Raw genomic sequence first — 19,552 nt, 5'->3', positions numbered from 1 at the left:
CAACAGCAACACCAACCCAACGAGGAGAAGGGGAAGAGCAAATCGCTCCTACTCAGTTTCGCATCTTTGGCGGTGCCGCCGGGCGAAACGTCCCCTGGGCAGCCCCTGCCGCCCGTAGCCCCTCACCCGGGGCACCAGCAGGCCAGTGTGGAGGAAACGCGCGGGAGAGGGAACCAACTTGCGGGGAAATGTCTCTTCAGCTTTGCACCTTAAAAAAAAAAAAAAAAAAAAGGGAGATAAGCAGAGAAAAGGGAAGAGAAAGCGGCTCCCCCGCCCTGGGGGCAGCGAGTCGAGTGGCTCTCACAGCCTGGCTCCTTCACCCCAGCCTTTCCCTGCCCTGGTCTCACGCGAGATCCAGCTCCACCAGGAAGCTACGCGTGTGTGTAGGTCTCTACCCGTCACGCCGCGCCGGCTTGCTACACCAACATATACATCTTTTATTTATTTATTTATTTATTTATTGGAAAAGAGACCCCTGAAACCAGAGCTTCGTTTTCCAGCAGCGCAGCCCTTGCCGAGGCTGAAGGCATTGCGGAGCCCTTTGGGGAACGTGGGGCAGCCTTCCCCCAGAATACTGCAATTGCCCGAGACCGGGAGCTGCCGTTGGGACGAGCCGCGAGGCAGCCCGCGCCGTGCCCGGGTCGAGCAGCCCGTACCCAAGACGAGAAGCCCGCCGGCTCCAGCGGCAGCGCTTTAAATCTGCTCCGGGCAGAGGGCAAGGATGGGGTAGAGGGCTCGGCCAGGGAGCGTGGATTCATTGCCGCCTGGGCTGGATCAGTGTCTTTCCATTGTCATCCTCCCCGCTTAAAAAAAAAAAAAAAAAAAAAAAAAAAAAAGAGAGAGAGAGAGAAAGGCGAGAGAGAGAGAGAGAAAAAAAAAAGTAGGCGGATTGCAGTGCCTGACTGCCCAATGGCAGCCCCGAGTCTCAGGAGAGTTACAGAGAGAGGGAGAGAGAGAGAGAGAGAGAGGCACTTTCTGCCATCCAAATCCCTTAAACCATCCTCATTCCAACACGAGAACCCACTGTAACAACTTCCAACCACTGAGACATGACAGGCAGGAGCCCAGAGGCAGCAGCGGCAGCGGGAGCAGCAGCGGCAGCCGCGCACACTCCGCACAGGGAGCGGCATTAGCACCAGGGGAATCCTAGACCCAACCATACAAACAAACAAACAAACAAGCAGACAAAGCCCCCCCAAGCCCAAGGGACTGGATGCCAACTCAGATTCAAGCCACAGCTGACACCAAAAAGGGTGGGGAGTTACGACCAGGGGGGGCCAGGAAGGAATAACCAAGGAAGCGAACTCCACGAGTGTAAACGGGATTCGGCCATGATCCTTTTCTCATCTCGCAGTGTGTTACTCTCAGTGTATTACCCTCAGATTTTCCTCATCCTTACCAGTGGGAGTTACCTGTAAGTGATCCAGATTTTTTTTTTCTCTCCAACACTGTTTGAAAGGACCCCGCCGGCTACCTCGGGGCCAGCCGGCAGCGCGAGCGGAGGGAGCGGCGCGCACGGGCGGGCGGCAGCTCCGCGCGGCGCCGAGGACGCTGCCGGCGGCGGAGGCGCCCGCTCGGACCCTGCCGGGGCGCGGGGCACGGCCAGGTAACTGCCGGGGCTGCCCCGCGGGCGGCGGGGCCGGGGCGCGGAGCCTCCCGCGCGTCCCGCCCGCGGGCGGCAGCGGGGGGCGAGGGGAGGCCGGCGGCTCCGCGGGGAGCGCGGCCCCGGCTCCTCCTCCTGCTGCTGCTGCGCGGCCGCGGAGCCGCTCGCTGTACTTTTTGCTCGGAAAGAGCTCGGGCTCTCCGGCAGCTCGAGCTGCCTCCGGGAGCTTTTCCTTGGGAGGAAGGGGGTGGAGGTAGGGGTGGGGGAAATGAGAGTCGGTGGGTGGGACTGCAAGGAGTTTCGAGCTCTCTCTCTTTTTTTTTTTTTAATTTCTATATCTGTATCTAACGTTGCGGTGCGTAAGGAGCGGCGGCGACTCCGCGCGGTCTTTACAAGGGGACGGGAGTCTGCCGGGGCGCTGCCGCGGGGCCCCCGGCGGCTCTGTGTCCCCCGGCGCTGCGCGGCGCTGCGCGGAGCTGCGCGGGCCCGGCCGGGCGCGGAGCGGCTGCGGGGGGAGCTGTCAAGCGCCGCGGGAGAGGGAGGGAGTCTCTGGGGGCAGCTACCCCGCGCCAGGGCGCGGAGCTTGTCTAAACCCTGCAGCCCTGCCGCGCTCGAGCATCGCTTCTCCCACGCCGTGGCCGTGGGAAGCGGCGGCGCACCCACGCAGGGCGCGGGAAGGGCGGCGGGAAGGTCCAGGAAGGTCTCTGGTCTCCGGCGGGCAGCGGCCCGGACAGAGTCACCTCTACCGCGGCGAAGGGCTGCGGTGGGAAAAGCCACTTCCCAAGTGCTGGCCGGGCAGTCACCTCCTCTTCGGAATGCGCACGGGTTTCCCTTCTCTGGCACCCTCACTGCGAGCACAGACCTTTTTATCTATCTATCTATCTATCTATCTATCTATCTATCTATCTATCTATCTATCTATCTGTTTGTCTGTCTGTCTATTCATTTTATTTATTTATTTTCCCATGGCGAGCGCAAAATCTAAGCACCTGCCCTTGAATTGGATGCGGATTTATCTATATATACCTCTTACTCTCTGTATGCAGTAGCGCGAGCATATGCACATGCACATAACCAAGCACGTGTGCTACTCTCCATGTGCATGTCTATGGGTAGTATCTGTAAGCGGGCTGTGGAAAAAATACATAACCCGCGGACGCAAAAGAAGTAGGAATAAACGCACCCATAAAAAGAAACTTAACGCCTATTTCTACGTTCTTAATTCTTAACGAAATGCACATGCCGTGGCTACTGTTTTTCTTTTTCTTTTTCTTTTTTTAAAGGCGCTTGATTTATGGGGTTGCGTTAGGTTTAATTTCGTGGGATACTATTGATTATACCAAATAGCCAGCGCTGTCTGCTGCTATTCACGGGAGGGATGTGTTTTCTGGTAGGTGACCACTCACTTGTTAAAAAAAAAAAAAGAATTGCAGCACTATCCTCCTTTTTAAGTAGGGCGAGAGAGCTGTAATAAATAAATAAACACACCCTTTTAATATAAACGCAGCCATATTTTTTTTCCCAAAACCCTAGGAAATTACTATCCTACCAAGTTTTCCTTCTATAAATAGCGCGAATCTCGAAACAAAAGTTTTAAACCGCACACCAGATGCTGGGATGCTAGCGGTTTCCCTTGCTGTGTGACATAATTATAAGGTCCGAAAGCAAAAGCTATAGAAGTATAATAATAATACTAAGGCGACTGCTAGGGGCGGCGGGGGGGGGGTGGGGGGGGGATGGAAATACAAGGGAAGCGGGGACTGCTTTATTTAGCGCTAAGTGCTCGGAGCACTTTTGGAGGCTGCGGATTTGCCGCGGGTGCGCAGGGGACGATGTTTCCCTCGCTTCACCCGCAGGGACTGTCTATGGTCGTGGTAGTTGTGCCCGATCATCTTTGGGCTCCTCATCTGCGGCGCCGCTGGCATCGTAGCGGTAAAAAAAGCTCTTCCCAAGCGGGGAATTTGCCGCGGAAAAGCAAGCGGAGCGCAGGGTTCCGGTGCGCTGCCTGCGCCGGTGCGTGGGAGCGGGGGGGTAGAGCTCTTCCATTCTGCTGAAAAAGCTGGAAAGCAAAAATCCCCCTCGCAGGAACGAAAAAGGCATCGGGGCCTCACCGTTTTGCGAGTGGCAGGCTGGATAGAAAGTGAATTTCTAAGAGGCAACCCTCAGAATTAGTTGCAAGGAGCAAACTCCTTTACAAAATCGATTTCTATATGGCAAGCGCGCTATCTGCAAAAGTCATCTTTCTTTTTCTTTTTTTTTTTTTGGTCGTGCTTGCCTACTAACTTTTGGCCCTTCGAGCCACTGTAAACATTTTTACAAGGAGAAAAAAATAGTCTGTGCCTTTTTGAGAAAGAAAACTGACTATAGATAAAATAGCTGATCGTAGGATGATTGATGCATTTTAATGCTCTGGACATATTTTGGTAATCCAATTACATAGTTAATATATAAAACTGACATTTAATAACATCAGTGTAATTAGTATAAACATCAAAAATGGGATTAGATATAATACAGTTTGGCACCGTTTCTTACCATGCATGTTTGAGTGCACGTGTGTCTATACACATACATAGGTATATATTAAGCTTCTTCTAAAGAAGATGCTGCTGCTCTAACTCTCCGTTCGTGTATGCCTTTCACTTCGGTAGGGCTGGATGCATTCATTAGCAAGACGAGTTTCAGTACTTAAGAAACTTATTTTGGGAATTATCTACCAGTGTACAGAGTTAATTCAGTAATTTGCTAAAAAAATAATTGTGAACAACCCATAAGGGAACGAGTGTGCATGTGTAGCAATAGCTGCATAAATCTTCAAAGCTACTACATATTCCGGCATAACAGTATTGCAAATAATGTCTATTAGTGACCAGATTGTTTGTACTGGCTGGTTACAAACTACAGAGGGATAAAAATGTGTTTGTGTTCTGCATCTCTTCTGCTGATGCACCCATGTCTGTACTAATTCCACTTTGCAAGCGTCGCCTCTCCACACTTGTGGGAAGTGGGTTAGAAGGAATATATGTTTTTCATGTGTCTTCAGGAAAATACTCTTGCCTAATCTCTAAAGATTAGGACTGCTGGAGGCAGTCCCCAAAGCTTGTTTTCGATGTGTGAAGGGCAGGAGTGAGCTGCACAGGCATGGAAGGGACAGCATGCTCTTAAGTGCAGCCTCCTCAAGGGGACAGCAGGTACAGCATCTCCCTTAATGCCAGCCTGTGCAATGGATGCAGCAGTAGTCACATCTACACCGGACATCTCACTTTTCCCATCCCAGTGAGATCAGAGCCCCTGTGTGGCTTAGGAGAAGAGGAAATGGCCTCAAGTTGTGCCAGGGGAGGTTCACGTTAGACATTAGGAAAAATTTGTGCTCAGAAAGAGTAGTCAAGCATTGGACCAGGCTGCCTAGGGCAATGGTGGAGTCACCATCCCTGGCAGTGTTCAAGAAATGTGTAGATGAGGCGCTTAGTGACTTGGTTCAATAGGTATAGTGTTGAAGGACTTTCATTTGGACTCAATGATCTTGAAGGTCTTTTCCAACCATAATGATTCTATAATTCTATGATTCTGTGAATCTGGACTTGGCCAGTCAGTGCCTCAGTGTCTGGGGTGCAGTGTCCCTCCAATTGAGCGGCATCACCTCATTCCCCTGCTCTTGCACATAATCCAGTTCACTGGCTGAAGCTGCAAGCTCTTTGGGGCAAACCGTCTTGCTCTTCAGCCCTATCTCAGCAGTGGCCAGAGCACAAGTGGAACTCTGTTGTGGTCTCTGCTGTTCTACATGATACTTTAATAACAGTCATTTATAAGGGGATTTGGAACAGGGTTTCAACTCCCGTTGTGTTGTGTTTCAACTCAGAGGTGTGTTGGCTTAGAAACAAAACAGGTAAACCTCATACAGAGATGGATGATTTCTAGGTTCGCCTAAAATAAAGGCTTTTTTTTTTTTTTTTTTTTTTTTCCTTAGGAGGAACAAAAAGCATGAAGAAGATATTGGGTTGTCAAAGTCATTATAAGCTTGGCTTACCCGAGTGGCAGAGGCTTTTTGCATGTACCAAAGCTGACACACTCTAGAGCGTTGGTAATCAAGATATGGCTGTTAGGTAACTCTAATGGTTAGGGCCGCCACTTCTTTGAGAGGCAGCCCAAAACGAAACACCCCAATCCAAAACCTTTTGCTTAGCTCAAACCTCATGGTTTATATCCAGGTTTTAAACATTGGATGGACAGGCCTTCACCCTGGCATGGGCCAGATGCTCATGTTCTGAATATTGCTGAATTTAAATGCATCTGTACATAGCTGTCTTTCTTTTGTGGCAAGTGGATTTGCATGGTCGGATTTCTATCACATGCTAATAGAAAAGAAAAAAAAAAGTCATGATTTAAGTTATTACTAAGAAAGGCAGCATGCTGATCCTGAACTGGTAGGAAGATTGCTTGGAATAATTACATACATTGCTTTATTAACATAACATTTAAAATGGATGTAAAGTAACATTAAATGTTCAGATGAATGAGTAAGATGAATTGCAGATATCCTAGCATATTAAACAAAGAACAAAGCTAATCCCTCAGAAGAGAATCTTTCAAAAGAGGCGTTAGAGAGCTAAGCAAAGCAAGCTGCAATTATACAGTTAGACTGACAAATACATTTTATGCAACAGGAAAATATGCCACGTGTACCTGGCACTACGGCTTTCTAAAGGGAAGACAATTCTAAGTGTTTTCTCAGTGCATGGGGCTGCATAATTTAGACTGAAACACTGTTGGAAAGATTCCTAATCCCCAAAATGCAATTTAACCCCCTAGTCCTCCCAAGTCACTGCAAGCAACAGAAAACTGAGATGAGAGTTTGCAAATGTGCATTACAGTGTGCAAATTAATGTTGCAAGGCTCATTTCTTCAGTCTGTAGCCTTTGCATGTCATTTCACCCTCTCATCATGATGACTCTCATCATCATGTCTTCCACAAGTGTTTGCAGAATACCTCTTTCTTTCCAGTCTTTTTGTTCTTCCTTCCTCCTTGATGCTTCTTCATGAGCCATCTTCGCAGCACCACCCCAAACTTGCCCAAGTCCAAGCATATACCTTTCCTAGCATTATGTTGGCAATCTCAAGCCTCTAAGGGCTAGTAACTCTCTCTCCCGCTTTTAGTCTCAGTTCAATCCTCCCCAAAAGTTTCTCCTCCACCACGGAGAACTTGGTGGGCACTTCTTGTCAAGACAGCTCCTATACATTTGCTCTTGCTAGAATCGTGCAGAGGGAACACTAGAAATACTTTAATGCAAATGTGAAGAAATTCTAGATACAGAGGGGTCAAGTACTTTCTTTGGATAGTTCTCTGCCCATTTGAGATATAATTCTATGACTTCTGTCTTCTGTTACTGTCTAAAAGTTGTCAGGGCAAACTTTTATGCAGAGCACTAAATTATCTTTTCCACACTTTTAGGCTCTATAGAAAGCATTATTTTTCTTTACAGTTCAATGAAGCTGAAAGTTAGCTACCTCATTCAGTCCCAATGAAATATAGAGAGTTTTCCTAGAATTAAGTTAGCTAAGGCCAAACTAGTTGCTCTCATCATAAAAAAAATCTACTAGGATGTGGTAGGCAGCAAGATATCCTAGAATATAGGATGACAGCAAGATAATAATTATCACCTATTAATTATTTTACAACAAAATAATGCCTTCTTTGGCAATCTAAATACAGAAAGCTAAATTAGAAAGTTGTTGTGTCTTTTTTTTTTTCTGGAAATAATTTTAATAGTAATACAGTTTGTACCCATGTAGTAGCTACAATTTTGAATATTTATTTTCTTTTCAGCCTATGCCTGTGGATCAGATTTCCCTGGTGGCAGAAACCCACAAAGGATAAAATTCACGTTTATGCAAAAATCCCACTTAATCATCATAGTCTTTGTTCCAGCTCTTTGTTCAAGGTCAGATTTCACCCTGAGTTCCTAAGTAATTAGGGGAAAAAAAGGACATCCAGTGGTATTGCAAGTGTGCAACCCTGGGCAAAACCACCCTCATGTGTTTCAAATGTGGCATAGGAACTTTCCTCTGTGAAGTACCACCAAGTCCATTGGTGACTGCTCTGTGTCTCCTAAACTGTTTATTTGTGCTATAGCCTGCTGCTAATCAGGCATGATCTCCAGACACTTTACAGATTTGCACTTTCAGGATAGAAAGATGCCAAATGCTAAAATTACACTAATGGCTTGCGTCTTCCACATGGACATACCTGTAGTACATCACAAAATCCTAGAGATATTTTCTTCTGGAGAGCCATGACTTTAAGACTGTGCAAGCGCTGGCATGTTCTTGCCCCTCGCCTCTTCAGACCCGAGGACACCTCCCATTGAGGGTGACATACACAGTCCTCGAAGTTACTAAATCAGGAGCAACTTTACTCAAGTCAGCAGAGTGACTCTGGTGCAAGTGAGGGGAGAGTCAAGCATGAAGCCAGCCCAAGTCTTGTTCTTCCAGTATCCATCTAGCGCAGCCTTGGCACAGGCCACTATATTAAGCAATTTAAAGGGAATGTGGCCATGTTTCCCAAGAATATACAGTGAACGCAGTGTTAATAGGGGGCTGCTCCTCTATGTCAAGCAAAACCCAGAATCAGTTCTACAGGCTGCTGAAATAATGACTATAGCCTCTGGTGCCAGTGAGAGCTGACATAAAGAGAAATCATTATTTTTTGAGGGGAGAAGCACTTTCAAAGCACTGTGGTGTTCGCTCATCATGTCCAAGGCATTGTGGGGCAACCCAGCTTTCCAATCTGGAAGTGAGAGTAAGCCATAAAGACATCAACCACTGCGTGCCTGCAAAATAATCTGAGGTGTATTTAACTGAAAATTGTTTGAGCACGGCAGTTCTGGAACTAGATATCCTACCCACCCTCCTAATCTGGCCAAAGTGAGACATAACTATAAAATGCGACTGCTATTAAATAATAGTGTCTTTCATGCAAGGATGGCAAGTGAGTTAATCCGCCCCCACACTCCAGCACAGCAGCCGGGCTGCACGTGCATGCCAGAGCCAAGCTGTGGGGAGGCACCCAAAGAAGCCCCCTCCATCCCTAGGCGAGCGGGCCTGGCCAAGGCAGCGGGATGACCCCTTTGCAGGGGCTCTTCTCTGGGCAGATTTTGCTCTGCGGCGAGGACAGATGCACTTCCAGATTGGTCATGTGCCTCTGATCCTGCCTGCCTCCGTTTCCCATGGCTTTAACAGGCGATAACAAAGGTGACTGAGCAAGGGAGCAGGGTGGCCAGTGAGGAGAAAGCACCACTTAGCCAAGTAGTAAGCATCGTCCTTGCACGGGGCCTCCTGCACCCCTAGGACCTATGGGAGCAGGAGCAGGGCTCGTCAGAGGTGTGAGGTGGCCAGCGGCAACCGGGGAAGCAGGCAGGACATGGTTAAGAGAGTGTGGAGGGGAATGGCAGCATCTCTCATGACTCCTCTGGCCGCCCTCCAAGGAACCATGTGACGGGTGGGTTAAAAGAGTCCTCTCAACCATGAGATTTTTTTTTTTTCTTTTCACCCCCTCTGGTTGCACCTTTTCTTTCCTGAACTTGAAAGAAAACAAAACGTACCCACAAAAGTTTCCACGTTAAAGTTGTGCTGTGGGTTGATGACTCAGGGTGAGAAATTCAAGGGGAATGAGGTGCAAGGGAGAAGTTTCTGAATCAGGCCTGTTGTGCTGAGCTTTAAAGGAGAAGCAGATTTTGCTGGATGGAGAACTGCACTTGCTTTACAGCACAATGAACAGGCGGCAAAGAATAGGGCTTAAATCTGTGCTTTGCTGCTGTGGGCTAAATCTGTCTGGGTAAATACAGTGGATGCTGATGCTTTCATAAGGGCCAAAATAGAGGTGTAGGCAAGCAGGGCTTCTTTTGATTCACGGCAAAACCCTCTTTCACCACTCCCATGGCCTAAAGAGTACCTCATGCAGCTTTACAGGTAGGTATTGTTTGGTCGTTTTCTTCCATTGGCACCTCTCATAGCAACACCCCAGCATCACTGGTAATCATGAGATTGGCACATCCCTAATAGACTTCCTGGAGTCTTTTGTTCTTCCCTCTTCTATCTCGGGAAGATCTGTCGAGAGTAGGTGCTTATGAGGGGAGGACTGGGGTCAAGTTATTGTTGTCAATGTCATTCTGGTTATGTTGCAAAAGATATATCAAAGAGGAGGTTCTTGCACTGTGACCTAAGGTCATCAGAGTCTGGATTAGTCTAATCTCTGAAAGTTCGTTCCCCAGACAGATTTGTTCGAGCGAGAGTAACTCACCTCTGGGCTCAGAGCTTTGTCCTGTGTTTTATGATCTTCGTTGCTCCAGAGAAGCTCAACAGGCTTGGTAAAGGCAGAGGTTTCCCTGAACTGGGGATGAAAGAGAAGGAGAGTGGTGGGAAGGACTTGCATGCAGAGGCAACATACACAAGGTGAGCTAACCCAGACATATGCTGCCCAGCTTGAAGCCTGTGTGCTGTTTTCATGGTCAGACCACTTTGGTAGTCACAGAGTCCATGTCTCATCTTGTCCTTGTCCTCTTTTGGGAGGGAACGGCAAAACAGATGGAAAATTGTGAGCAGGCAGTTCATCTATCTCATTCAAGCCTCCTATGGGCTGCACTGAGTGTTTGGAAAAGCTATGTCTTCAAAGTGACAGCTTCAGGGACACCACAGCCAACTACCCGCAGTAATTAATACCTAGTATAACACTTAATGCAACCAGCATCCACTGAAGATGTGAAGGATAGAGGACAGGATCTAGAAACAATGCCCTGCTCCTCTGCAGCTCCCAGGTGCAGCTGGGCTTCGAAGCTGAAGCAAGGCACCATCTCCGTGTGAATAGCTGGTGTTAAGGAATGCACTTGGAACAAATGTGTGTGCCTGCCCCAGTGTACTCCTTTCCCCACCTCTAGCCCATGGTGTAGCCGAGCCAGCTTCTCAGCAACAAGACTTGGCAGGTGGCCCCTGATGAGATAATCATGGCCCTGGGGCATGAGGAGGCATGAGGTGCAGCCAGGTGCTCCTAATCTGTCCATGGGTGTGATTTTCTGTGGTAACCACACCTTCGAGTGTTGTCTTACTGCAATTAGGGAATTTGTTCAGTTTAGGTCAAGTGCCCATATTAGAGTATTCTTCACATCTGACGTGTTGGCACAGCAGGAGTGTGTGGATGTCCTTGACTAGGCCATGCACTCTGGTAGGTTGTATACTTGCAAATAACAGAGAAGAGGTCGTCATTCTCATCTCTTTGTTCTGTGATTATTTCTAAACCTTGGCCTTCCCTTTCTATTTCTGCTCATGAAGACTCTCCAACCTGAGCATTAATTCAGGCCCAAATAAACAAAAGGAAACAGGTCCCTGGGACCTCACTCTCCGTTTAGGGTGTGTTGTGGACAAGTAACCTTTCCAGAGTTTGTGACTTTTGCTTCTTGGAATTTCTGTTTTACAGAAATTTACAGGAATTGCTTTAAAGAAACAAAATATACCAACACTGCACTACAACAGAGACCAAATGGCCATGCCTTACTGCAGATAGGAAATCCTTTGCTTTTGTAGGCTTGCATTTCAGGTGCACTCAGGTCAGGTATAGAAGCTAGGTGTTGCAGTCAGGTAGGGACAATCATTAGAAAGATACTCATGCAAGTTCCTATCTTCTTATTAAAGACTTGATGTGATAAAGCCACACAAGTGATGAGGATCCTTGGCTACCACTGAAGAGATTAGAGTGGAAGGCAGCTGCTTGCAGAATTGTCTCTACTTGAGCAGAAGTGCCATTGCTTGCCACATCTGCTGTAGTAAGGCATATAAAGAAAAACAGCAATGAGCTGGTTTCTAATTCCAAGTCCTTTGGTGAAATCTTTCTGCCTGTGCACTGTGGTTCCTACTCCAACCTTGCCCACTTTGGCTGCAAGAATGGGACGATCTCTCTCTGTACTTTGTACAGCAAAATGTGCAATTTTTGCACAATTTGCCCTCTACTTGTCCTGGTTAGGTGCTGCCTAATGCTCATGATTGTAAAATTTGGCTCCATCCAAACTTTGCCTGAATGACTGCAGGATTTGTCTTGCAACATTTTGTTAAGACACTACTGTTTATTGGAAATAAAAGATATAAGCCCATCAGCTCACTGGGAAAGATCTCCCCTGTTGGGAAAGGACAAACAGAGTATTTTACCTCTCTGCAATCAAAACACTTTCAGTGGTAACAGAAGTCCTCCGTTTGCTTTTTTTCACATGGCACAAATATATTTTCTGAGATGTATCAGATCTTTGCTTACATGCTAGTTACTATTGTACATCTAATTAGAAATCATCACTAGCTTTTTGACAATAGCTGGCACAGATATTGTTCACTCTAAGACATCTTGTGAGATAATTAAAGCGATGACTGACAACACGACGCAGAGAAAGGAATGTTTCTCAAAGTGGAGCCACTTCTACAGGTTGCTTGTACCTATTTGTTAAATGCAACCCCAGTATGACTAGCATGATTTTGATGAATTCCCCAGGAATGGACGTAGCTCCCCCACTCCATTTTTTTTTCCTTTTTCTTTCTTTCTTCCCCCCCCACGACCTAATCCTGAAAATCTCACTGTTTCAGACTCTTTTTTTCAAATTCATGTTTAGTGCTCAGGAAGGCTGCCTGAATCACACCCCTGGAAAATGAATTCCTCTCTTTTGCCACAAAACCAGCACAGCACAAGCAGAGGGTGTGTGAGCCTCCCCAGTCCACCCCATCCTTGTGTCTCATCCATGACCTACAGGGGCAACCTCTAGCTAGGCAGAAGCGGGTGGCTCAGGCTCTGTACTTATTTAATCCCTGGCCAACCTGCTAAGGCTGCCAATAAGGGTGCCAATTGTGGCGGTGGTTTCTGTGATGTGGATAGTTGTCCACTGGGAACTGGATTAAGACCATCAACTCATTTCAAATACTCTAGGCCACAAAGCATCTGCCAAACAGTAACCATTTTTTTGGTCACTACTAACTTGGGTCATGTTTGGATCAGCGATGAAAGGCTCCATATCCCAATACCAATCCCCTGAGCCATACAATTTCCCGGAATATATATAAATATATATTTTTTAAAGAAGTACGGCACTTTATACTGTCCTAAATTCCCCTTTGATCTGCTGTTTCTCAGTGTGCAGAATAGCCCTTTAAGGTATATAATCTTCGTTACATCATTGTAAGGGATTCAGGTGCAGGGAGAGATTTTGGAAGATGGCAGGTGGCAGATCCATGAATTGTGATCCAAAATGAGCTTTCAAGGATAGGAGACACACACAGTCCAGTGCCTCAGTTGGTTTTGTATCTGGACCTAAATCTGCTCTTACACCTCCACACTTGCTGAACAGCTCCTCAGCAGGAGGAACTGCTCAGTTTCCTGAGTTTAACAAAACCATGTTAAACTGAAGATCACATAGCTTTCTTCTTCGCCATCGTTCATTCTGAGATATCTATATTGGAACTATGGCATCAGCTAACTTTTCTTGTAGATCTTCCAGCTCTGCTTATATTGTCTGTGGTCCCTCTGACGGTAGGTTCTGAGCCCATTAAAGATTTGGCAACCCAGGTAGTAGTGAAATGCCTTATTTCATAGGTATGAACTCACTGAGCAGAGACTCATTGAGCACTTGGCTCAAATCATTCAGGCCTGAGAAATGGAACGGAGTTTCCCTGATTGCAGCCTAGCCCCCCAGCCACTGTGCTTCTCTTCAGCTTACCTGAAAGCAGGACCAGCTGAAATTCTTAATTTAATTGGCCATAAATATTATTGCCTCCTTTGAATGCTCAACAGAGAATTCATCTGAGAAAATGTCTAGGATAAGAATCACATATACGGTCAGCACACTGAAGAAATGTCATTTTGACCTTTCTTGGCTAGTATGAAGCTGTATAGTATTGCCATCAGCTCCCCTGAGCTGAAGTAAACCTGGAGTGGTGACTTTTCTTTTCCTCTCTATGGGACAGGGGTAATTTCCATTTATGTTAGGACTAGGGCACTTTTCTGCTTGTGTTAGTTATTCAGAACAAGAATCGCCTACCATCTTCTCTATAGTATGTGGAAGTTAACCATACTGTCATATCAAAGGAGTGGCTGTTAAGATAGAAAATCCTGGGCAGCTCTACTACAGTTACGCGTGATCAGATGCAGTATGCGGAGGGAAGAATTGATAAGCTGTATAAGGAACAGAGTTAGCTATGAGGCCCGGGTAGGATCTGCTTTCTATCACACAAGGAAAATGCCAGGAGCATATCTGTAGCTGTCTCACTGTGGTTTATTGCTATTAGGCTGTGAAACATATATTTTATTCCTTTTGTTTAAAATAATAAGCAAAGAATTATTTTATTCAATGGATACTTCCACTGTGAAAAGTTGTTTCTCCTAGGAGAAACAAAAGAAGCTGGAAAGAGTAGGGAAAAGATTAGATTTGAAAGATTATATACAGAGATACAGATATGTATAGAATACATAATTCTTTAATTCTTAAAAAAATAAATGTATCACTAGAAAGTCCTCTTTTTTTTTAAGTTTCTCTGCTTATTTGGAGTCCTTTTATGTTCAGCTTCTATTTTCAGAATAGAAACTTATCTTTCAATAGAAGTTGAGGATCATATACAAAAAGCACATGGAGAAATCTAAGGATGTTGTCTTAAAACTTGCAGTTACATGCATGCATTTAGACAGACCACTACCCAAATCTGGAAAACATAGGACACAGGCAGTGCCCAACACCCTTGTACTTACTCTTCCCTGAATACAAAGGGACTTTAACAGATGGTTAATTCCTTCCTAAACCAAGTCTTAAATTTAGGTGGTAGATCATCATTTATCCTGTGCATTGGCCAAAGCGATAGCTCTGTTTGCCGACCCCAAGTTTGATTACTTGAGAACATGCTTGTGACTCAGAATCAGGAGTGTAGCCTGGAAAGGAGCACCTGGAACTCAGAGACGAGCTAGGAAACAGGAGCAGAGAGCATGAGCAGAGCAACTCAAGAAGCCAATCTCATCCAAAAGACACGCGGCACTTAATGAGGATTTGTCCCTGAGGAGGGATGTGACTGAGCATCACTGGGAGGCAACAAAGGCCAGAGCAGACTCCTGAGAGGAGTAATTTCATCCAGCAAAGGATGATCCTCTTTTGAGGAGGGAGGGAGGGGGCAGAGGTGCAGGAGGGGGAATGTAAAAGAGGTGAGATACAAAGCACAGTTTACATCAATAAGAGAATTTGGCTTTGGAAGAAGATTTTCTGCGTGGCTGCTCCACATAAATTGTGCTTAGCTCTATGGTTGCAGGATTTGGAGGTCTGGTGAAAAGCTCTTGAATATAAACTCTCAAGGACAATTTTACTATTTAGCATCCCAATACCCTATCACCCACTAAAGCGAAAGTCCAAGTGTCTTATGGAGGTGCACTTTGAAGTTTAGAAATGCAATAATGATACAATAATAATGGGGCCATGGATTAAAAGCTCGGTTTACAAAATTTCATTTGGGAGTATTGGGGCACTAGGGAAAAAAATGCATTTTTTAACCTGAAATCTCAGAAAAGTGGTACACAGTGTTAATATGTACTATCACGATTCTCCAGTCGCAGCAATCACTGTGAAATACTGGTGTGTAAGTATGAGCTCAGGCAGTTTGAGGGATGCTCTGCATTTCCTTCCTCCAGAGCACAAATTTATTTTAAAACCAAGCTTTTAGAGGGTATAGTGTTGTATGCATGCAGCCAAACCATGATTTCTTCTCAAATTAAAGTCAGCTCCTTTTTTGCCATCTCTATAACTCTCTTGAATATTTCAGCTGACTAGGTTTTATTTTTAAAAAATATATATAGGAGCTATTGCTTGGCACATAACAGAGACCTTGGTTTTTATAGCATCTATGTAGTATATATTTTTTGAATTTCTTACATTGTAAAGTATTTTGGGATATTCCTTTATTTATATAAAACTAAGTTCAGTACCATGCATCATTGATATATTCTTCTTCTTTTCTGTTGCTTTTCCTCATGGACACAGACATATGTAAGGGGTTTAGAAGCTATAGAAATATTCATGAGAAGGCATTTTATGGCTTGGAGTTATTTTTGGATATTCTTTTTCGCCTTGTTTAGAATTCTACTTCCAAAGTTTCACTCAGTATTAGCTGAAATAGATGCCTCGTACACACATATATTATTTCAATGTATGTCTTACCAGCCTGATTCTCAAGATTTCACTCAGCAGTTTTCACTAAGGACTTATATGCACAGACCTAAGACCAGGCAGATGTTATTGTAAGCTGGATATTTCATCCTATCCTTTCGAGGAGCTTAAATTAAAGTCCTTGTTATGAACAGAGCCAGACTGTCATCTGAAACAAACTATTTCACCAAAACTAATCTCTGTGTAGCTACGACAGTTTGAAACTTCTCTCCCATCACACAGTCCCAAAACTGCATTTTTCTCTTTCTCCCTCCTCTCCATCATTTCCTCTAAAATAAAATGATTAATCAAGGAGATAACTGATGAAGAACCACCCAAAGCTGAAGTGAGGCTGAGAAACCACCATGATCTGTATCCGTGGGTCCTGCACTTTTGCATAAATCTGAAGTCATCCACTCTTACTGAGATGTAAACATCTCAGTGATTAGGAAGCAGGGTCTATATACCTATAGAGAGGCTCGTGCGTGTGTCCAGCAGCACACGGTTGCACGTGTTTGCAGTCATCCAGGCAGAAGAGTAAATGCTGGCTCTGGCACTTCCAAGATGAGAACGCATATCTGGGCAAGCATAGGTTATTATAACTCTGGACAGCAAACCACAAAGGCATTCAAAGAATCACCACCACAACATTTTGCAGAATATTATTACAACTGTCACCAGCAGTTCTGTCAGAAATCTGAAAATTCTGAAGGGCAAAATTTAACTACTGAGAGTCAAGGAATTTTCCAAAATTGTCTGGCAGTAGACAGACACTTTTCAGACCAGATAGAAAAATGCTGGGCTTTGCTGCTAACCACCCTGCACAGTATAAAGACAAAACTAATATCAGAATGATACTCATCTCTTCCTTTAAGCTGTTGTCTACACGCATTCTCCTTAGCATTTATACATCCATTTTCTCTCTCCCTCTGTATTGCACCACCTCCAGCTCCAACAACTAACTTTAACATAGCCTTTTGTCAAAATCTCCAGCCTCACTAGAGCTGTGACTTTGGAAATTGGTTTGAATTTTATTGAGAGAGAAAATAATGGAGTGGATAGGCTTATCTGACCTATACTTGCAGCAGCACAGGCAGGGGTGCCTGTGAATACGTCAGTAGTGCATTGTGTGGTTAAACTACATTAAGAGATGTGGTTGTGTATGGCTTCTTGTGTTATTGTTTTTTTTGTAACTGTGTTATTACCATGAGCTTTTTATTTTATTTTTAATACTATGAATTCAGGTACTTTTCTATACTCCAGCTGGCACTTCCCTGATGACACAGCAATTAGCACACATCAGGAAAGTGAAGCTCGCCATAACATCATCTCACCTGGTGGTGAGATGCTACACAGTGTGGGACGGGATGTTTTGTTATCTAGTGTAATTGTTGGCAACCACTCCAGAAGGCAGTTACCTTTTCCGTAAGGGTCAACAAGCTTCTGCTGCATGGGGCAGAGTGAAAATGAAAATGTCATTAACAGGAAAACTCCTCTTGAGGCAGTCTAAAGCAACTAGCTATACAAAAGTGCTGATTCCCCTAAAGCCCAGGAATTAGGTTAGATAAGACCTAGAAATGGCCAGAAGATGATTCCTAGAGGGAACAACACACTGATTTTTAGTGTAATGACTTATAGGATGTTACACCTCAAGCCTGTCAATGGTCCAAGCCTGGCTGTTGCATCTCTGACGTGGGAAATGCCATATCTGGGAGCAAATATGTTTGTTTATGTCCAGAGGTTTTATAACTATTAATTAGGTTAGGAATTTTAGAAGCTGCTCCTGCAAGCTTGAGTTAATGGACAGCAAGTATGAGAGCTACAGGATAAATAATGTATTTGGTAGTTCTGCAGCTCAGTTGATATCGCTGCCATTTAAGAGATATCAGTGTATGTGCTGAACAAAGTAATCTTTCTATCAGGTTCCCGCCTAGCTTAGTTCTGCAAGAGGCTGACGTTTTGTGGTCTAAATTCAGCAAAGTACTTAAACCTGGGAGTATCCCCCTTGTCCCTGACTTGAACTCAGTGCGAACACATACATGTTCAAAATTTTCCACACACTCTTAAGAGTGTGTCTAAAGTCCATACCTAGTGTTCTCCATGGGGCAAGAAAAAAAAATCTTGAGTGTTGCCAGGAACCACGGGTGACGTGCATGCTTCGGTCATAGCGTGCTCCCCGGGGTGGGCTCTTGCTTCACCGGACTGCTTTCAGTTGCATTTTTTACTCCTGACTAGGGCCATTTGGGTTGTTCCTTTGCTCCCAGACCTTTGCTTGGACAATTTGGGTCATGTTTTTAAGAGCTGCATGGGTTCAGACCTCTTGGCAAGTCTGCCTGCAATTATCAGAGTGGAGTGGGACAGACCTGAATGCGCAATATTCGGCATACGCAACGTTGCTCAGATGCCAGAGTGAGATATGAGCTCTTTAGGAAATCAGACCGCTCTTGCGCTGGAAAGTCTGGCTTTCAACTCTTTGGAAAACCTGGGACAGATTTCCTTTTAATAATCTTCTTTGTTATCATCCTTGGCACTGTTAAAAGCTTAATGGAGGTAACCATTTTCACCGAAAGCCTGGAGAATCTTCCTTCACTCACATACGTGCACTACCATCTCTACATCTAGTTGAAGATGTCTCATTTCCTGACTACACTTACAGCGCTGACTCCGTTCCCAATGCCTCATCTGACACAGATGCATCCACAGCTGTCTCATCACCATTAGTTGTGGTGTAACCCTTTGTTTTCTTTATTTATGGAACTGTTCGTTGTCATTTGAACATTTGGCATTTCCATATTCTCAGGCTGGACCTCAGCTACGTGACTGTGCAAAGTAACTTCTCGTAGGCTAATCACTAGAAATACAAGCCCAGCGAGAGCTGCTACTGACCTCAGTTTCCTTTATACATATTGCCAGGCAACTACTGCAATGAGGACAGTCATTTCTTTGGAGTTCTCAGAGACTCCCATAGACTTAAGCAGTCTTTGGATAAGGCCACGTTTGTTTGATACAATCATTTGCTTTAATGGGGTGCGTCAAATTACTTCAGTTCCCTCCCAGTTTGAGACACAGCTGATTGATGTGGAGGGTGGGGAGGTTACAGAGGGAACAGTCTCCTTTGAAAGCAAATAAATGCTACCACTTCTGCTAATTGCATAAAAGTCAAAAGCTAAGCCATAAATGGTAGTGCAAGTTGGAGATTACTGGGCAGCCCTGTTATTCAAATGCAGAATGCTGTATGAGGCAGATATAGAAGAGCTTAGTGTTAGAAAAGGCTCTTATCTTCACTTGTTAAACCACTCATGTGTTATGACAAGTCATCCCCCAGCTTAACAAATGAAGATTAGCGGACCAAAAGCAGCACTAAAAAGTAGAGATACAGAAACTGTTACAGTGGGCCCAAGTAGCCCCTGATCTTTGCAGAGCTGACACCTCAGTCCAGCTTTCGTTCAGACTCCTTTCTCATGGAAAGTCTGAAATTCACCTGTCTGTCACGTACCCATGAACATGCAAAGTAATTTTTTTGATACGAGAACTGACCTCCCAGTCTAATTAACCTAGTGAAAAGACTCCTGCTGATTTCAATAGACTTTGGACCAAGCCCAGAAGTGGCTGATGATAATGTGCAGAGAGCATTAACATGCCCCAGAAGGATGGCAGATATCACAGCTCTGCTCATATTTGGTAGCTCTTATTAAAGCAGGCTGCCCAGGCATACCAGAGAGGCTCTTCAGAGATGACTTGCTGT

The 19,552-nt window shown here is 45.2% G+C and overlaps 1 protein-coding gene across 1 annotated transcript in view; it reads left to right on the top strand.

The window, feature by feature from the left end:
• The first annotated feature begins 812 nt into the window (after positions 1-812).
• WNT7B (Wnt family member 7B) overlaps positions 813-19,552 on the top strand; it is an 80,318-nt gene continuing 61,578 nt past the window's right edge. The window contains exon 1 of the mRNA XM_010213407.2: positions 813-1,414. Within this exon, the coding sequence (XP_010211709.1) occupies positions 1,332-1,414 (83 nt within the window). The 5' untranslated portion in view covers positions 813-1,331. The remainder of the gene's footprint in view (positions 1,415-19,552) is intronic.

Source organism: Tinamus guttatus, unplaced genomic scaffold, assembly GCF_059628265.1.
Source record: "Tinamus guttatus ecotype Peru unplaced genomic scaffold, ASM5962826v1 Tinamus_guttatus_pri_ptg000749l, whole genome shotgun sequence".
Taxonomy (NCBI): domain Eukaryota; kingdom Metazoa; phylum Chordata; class Aves; order Tinamiformes; family Tinamidae; genus Tinamus; species Tinamus guttatus.
This window is presented reverse-complemented; position numbering and strand designations above follow the sequence as displayed.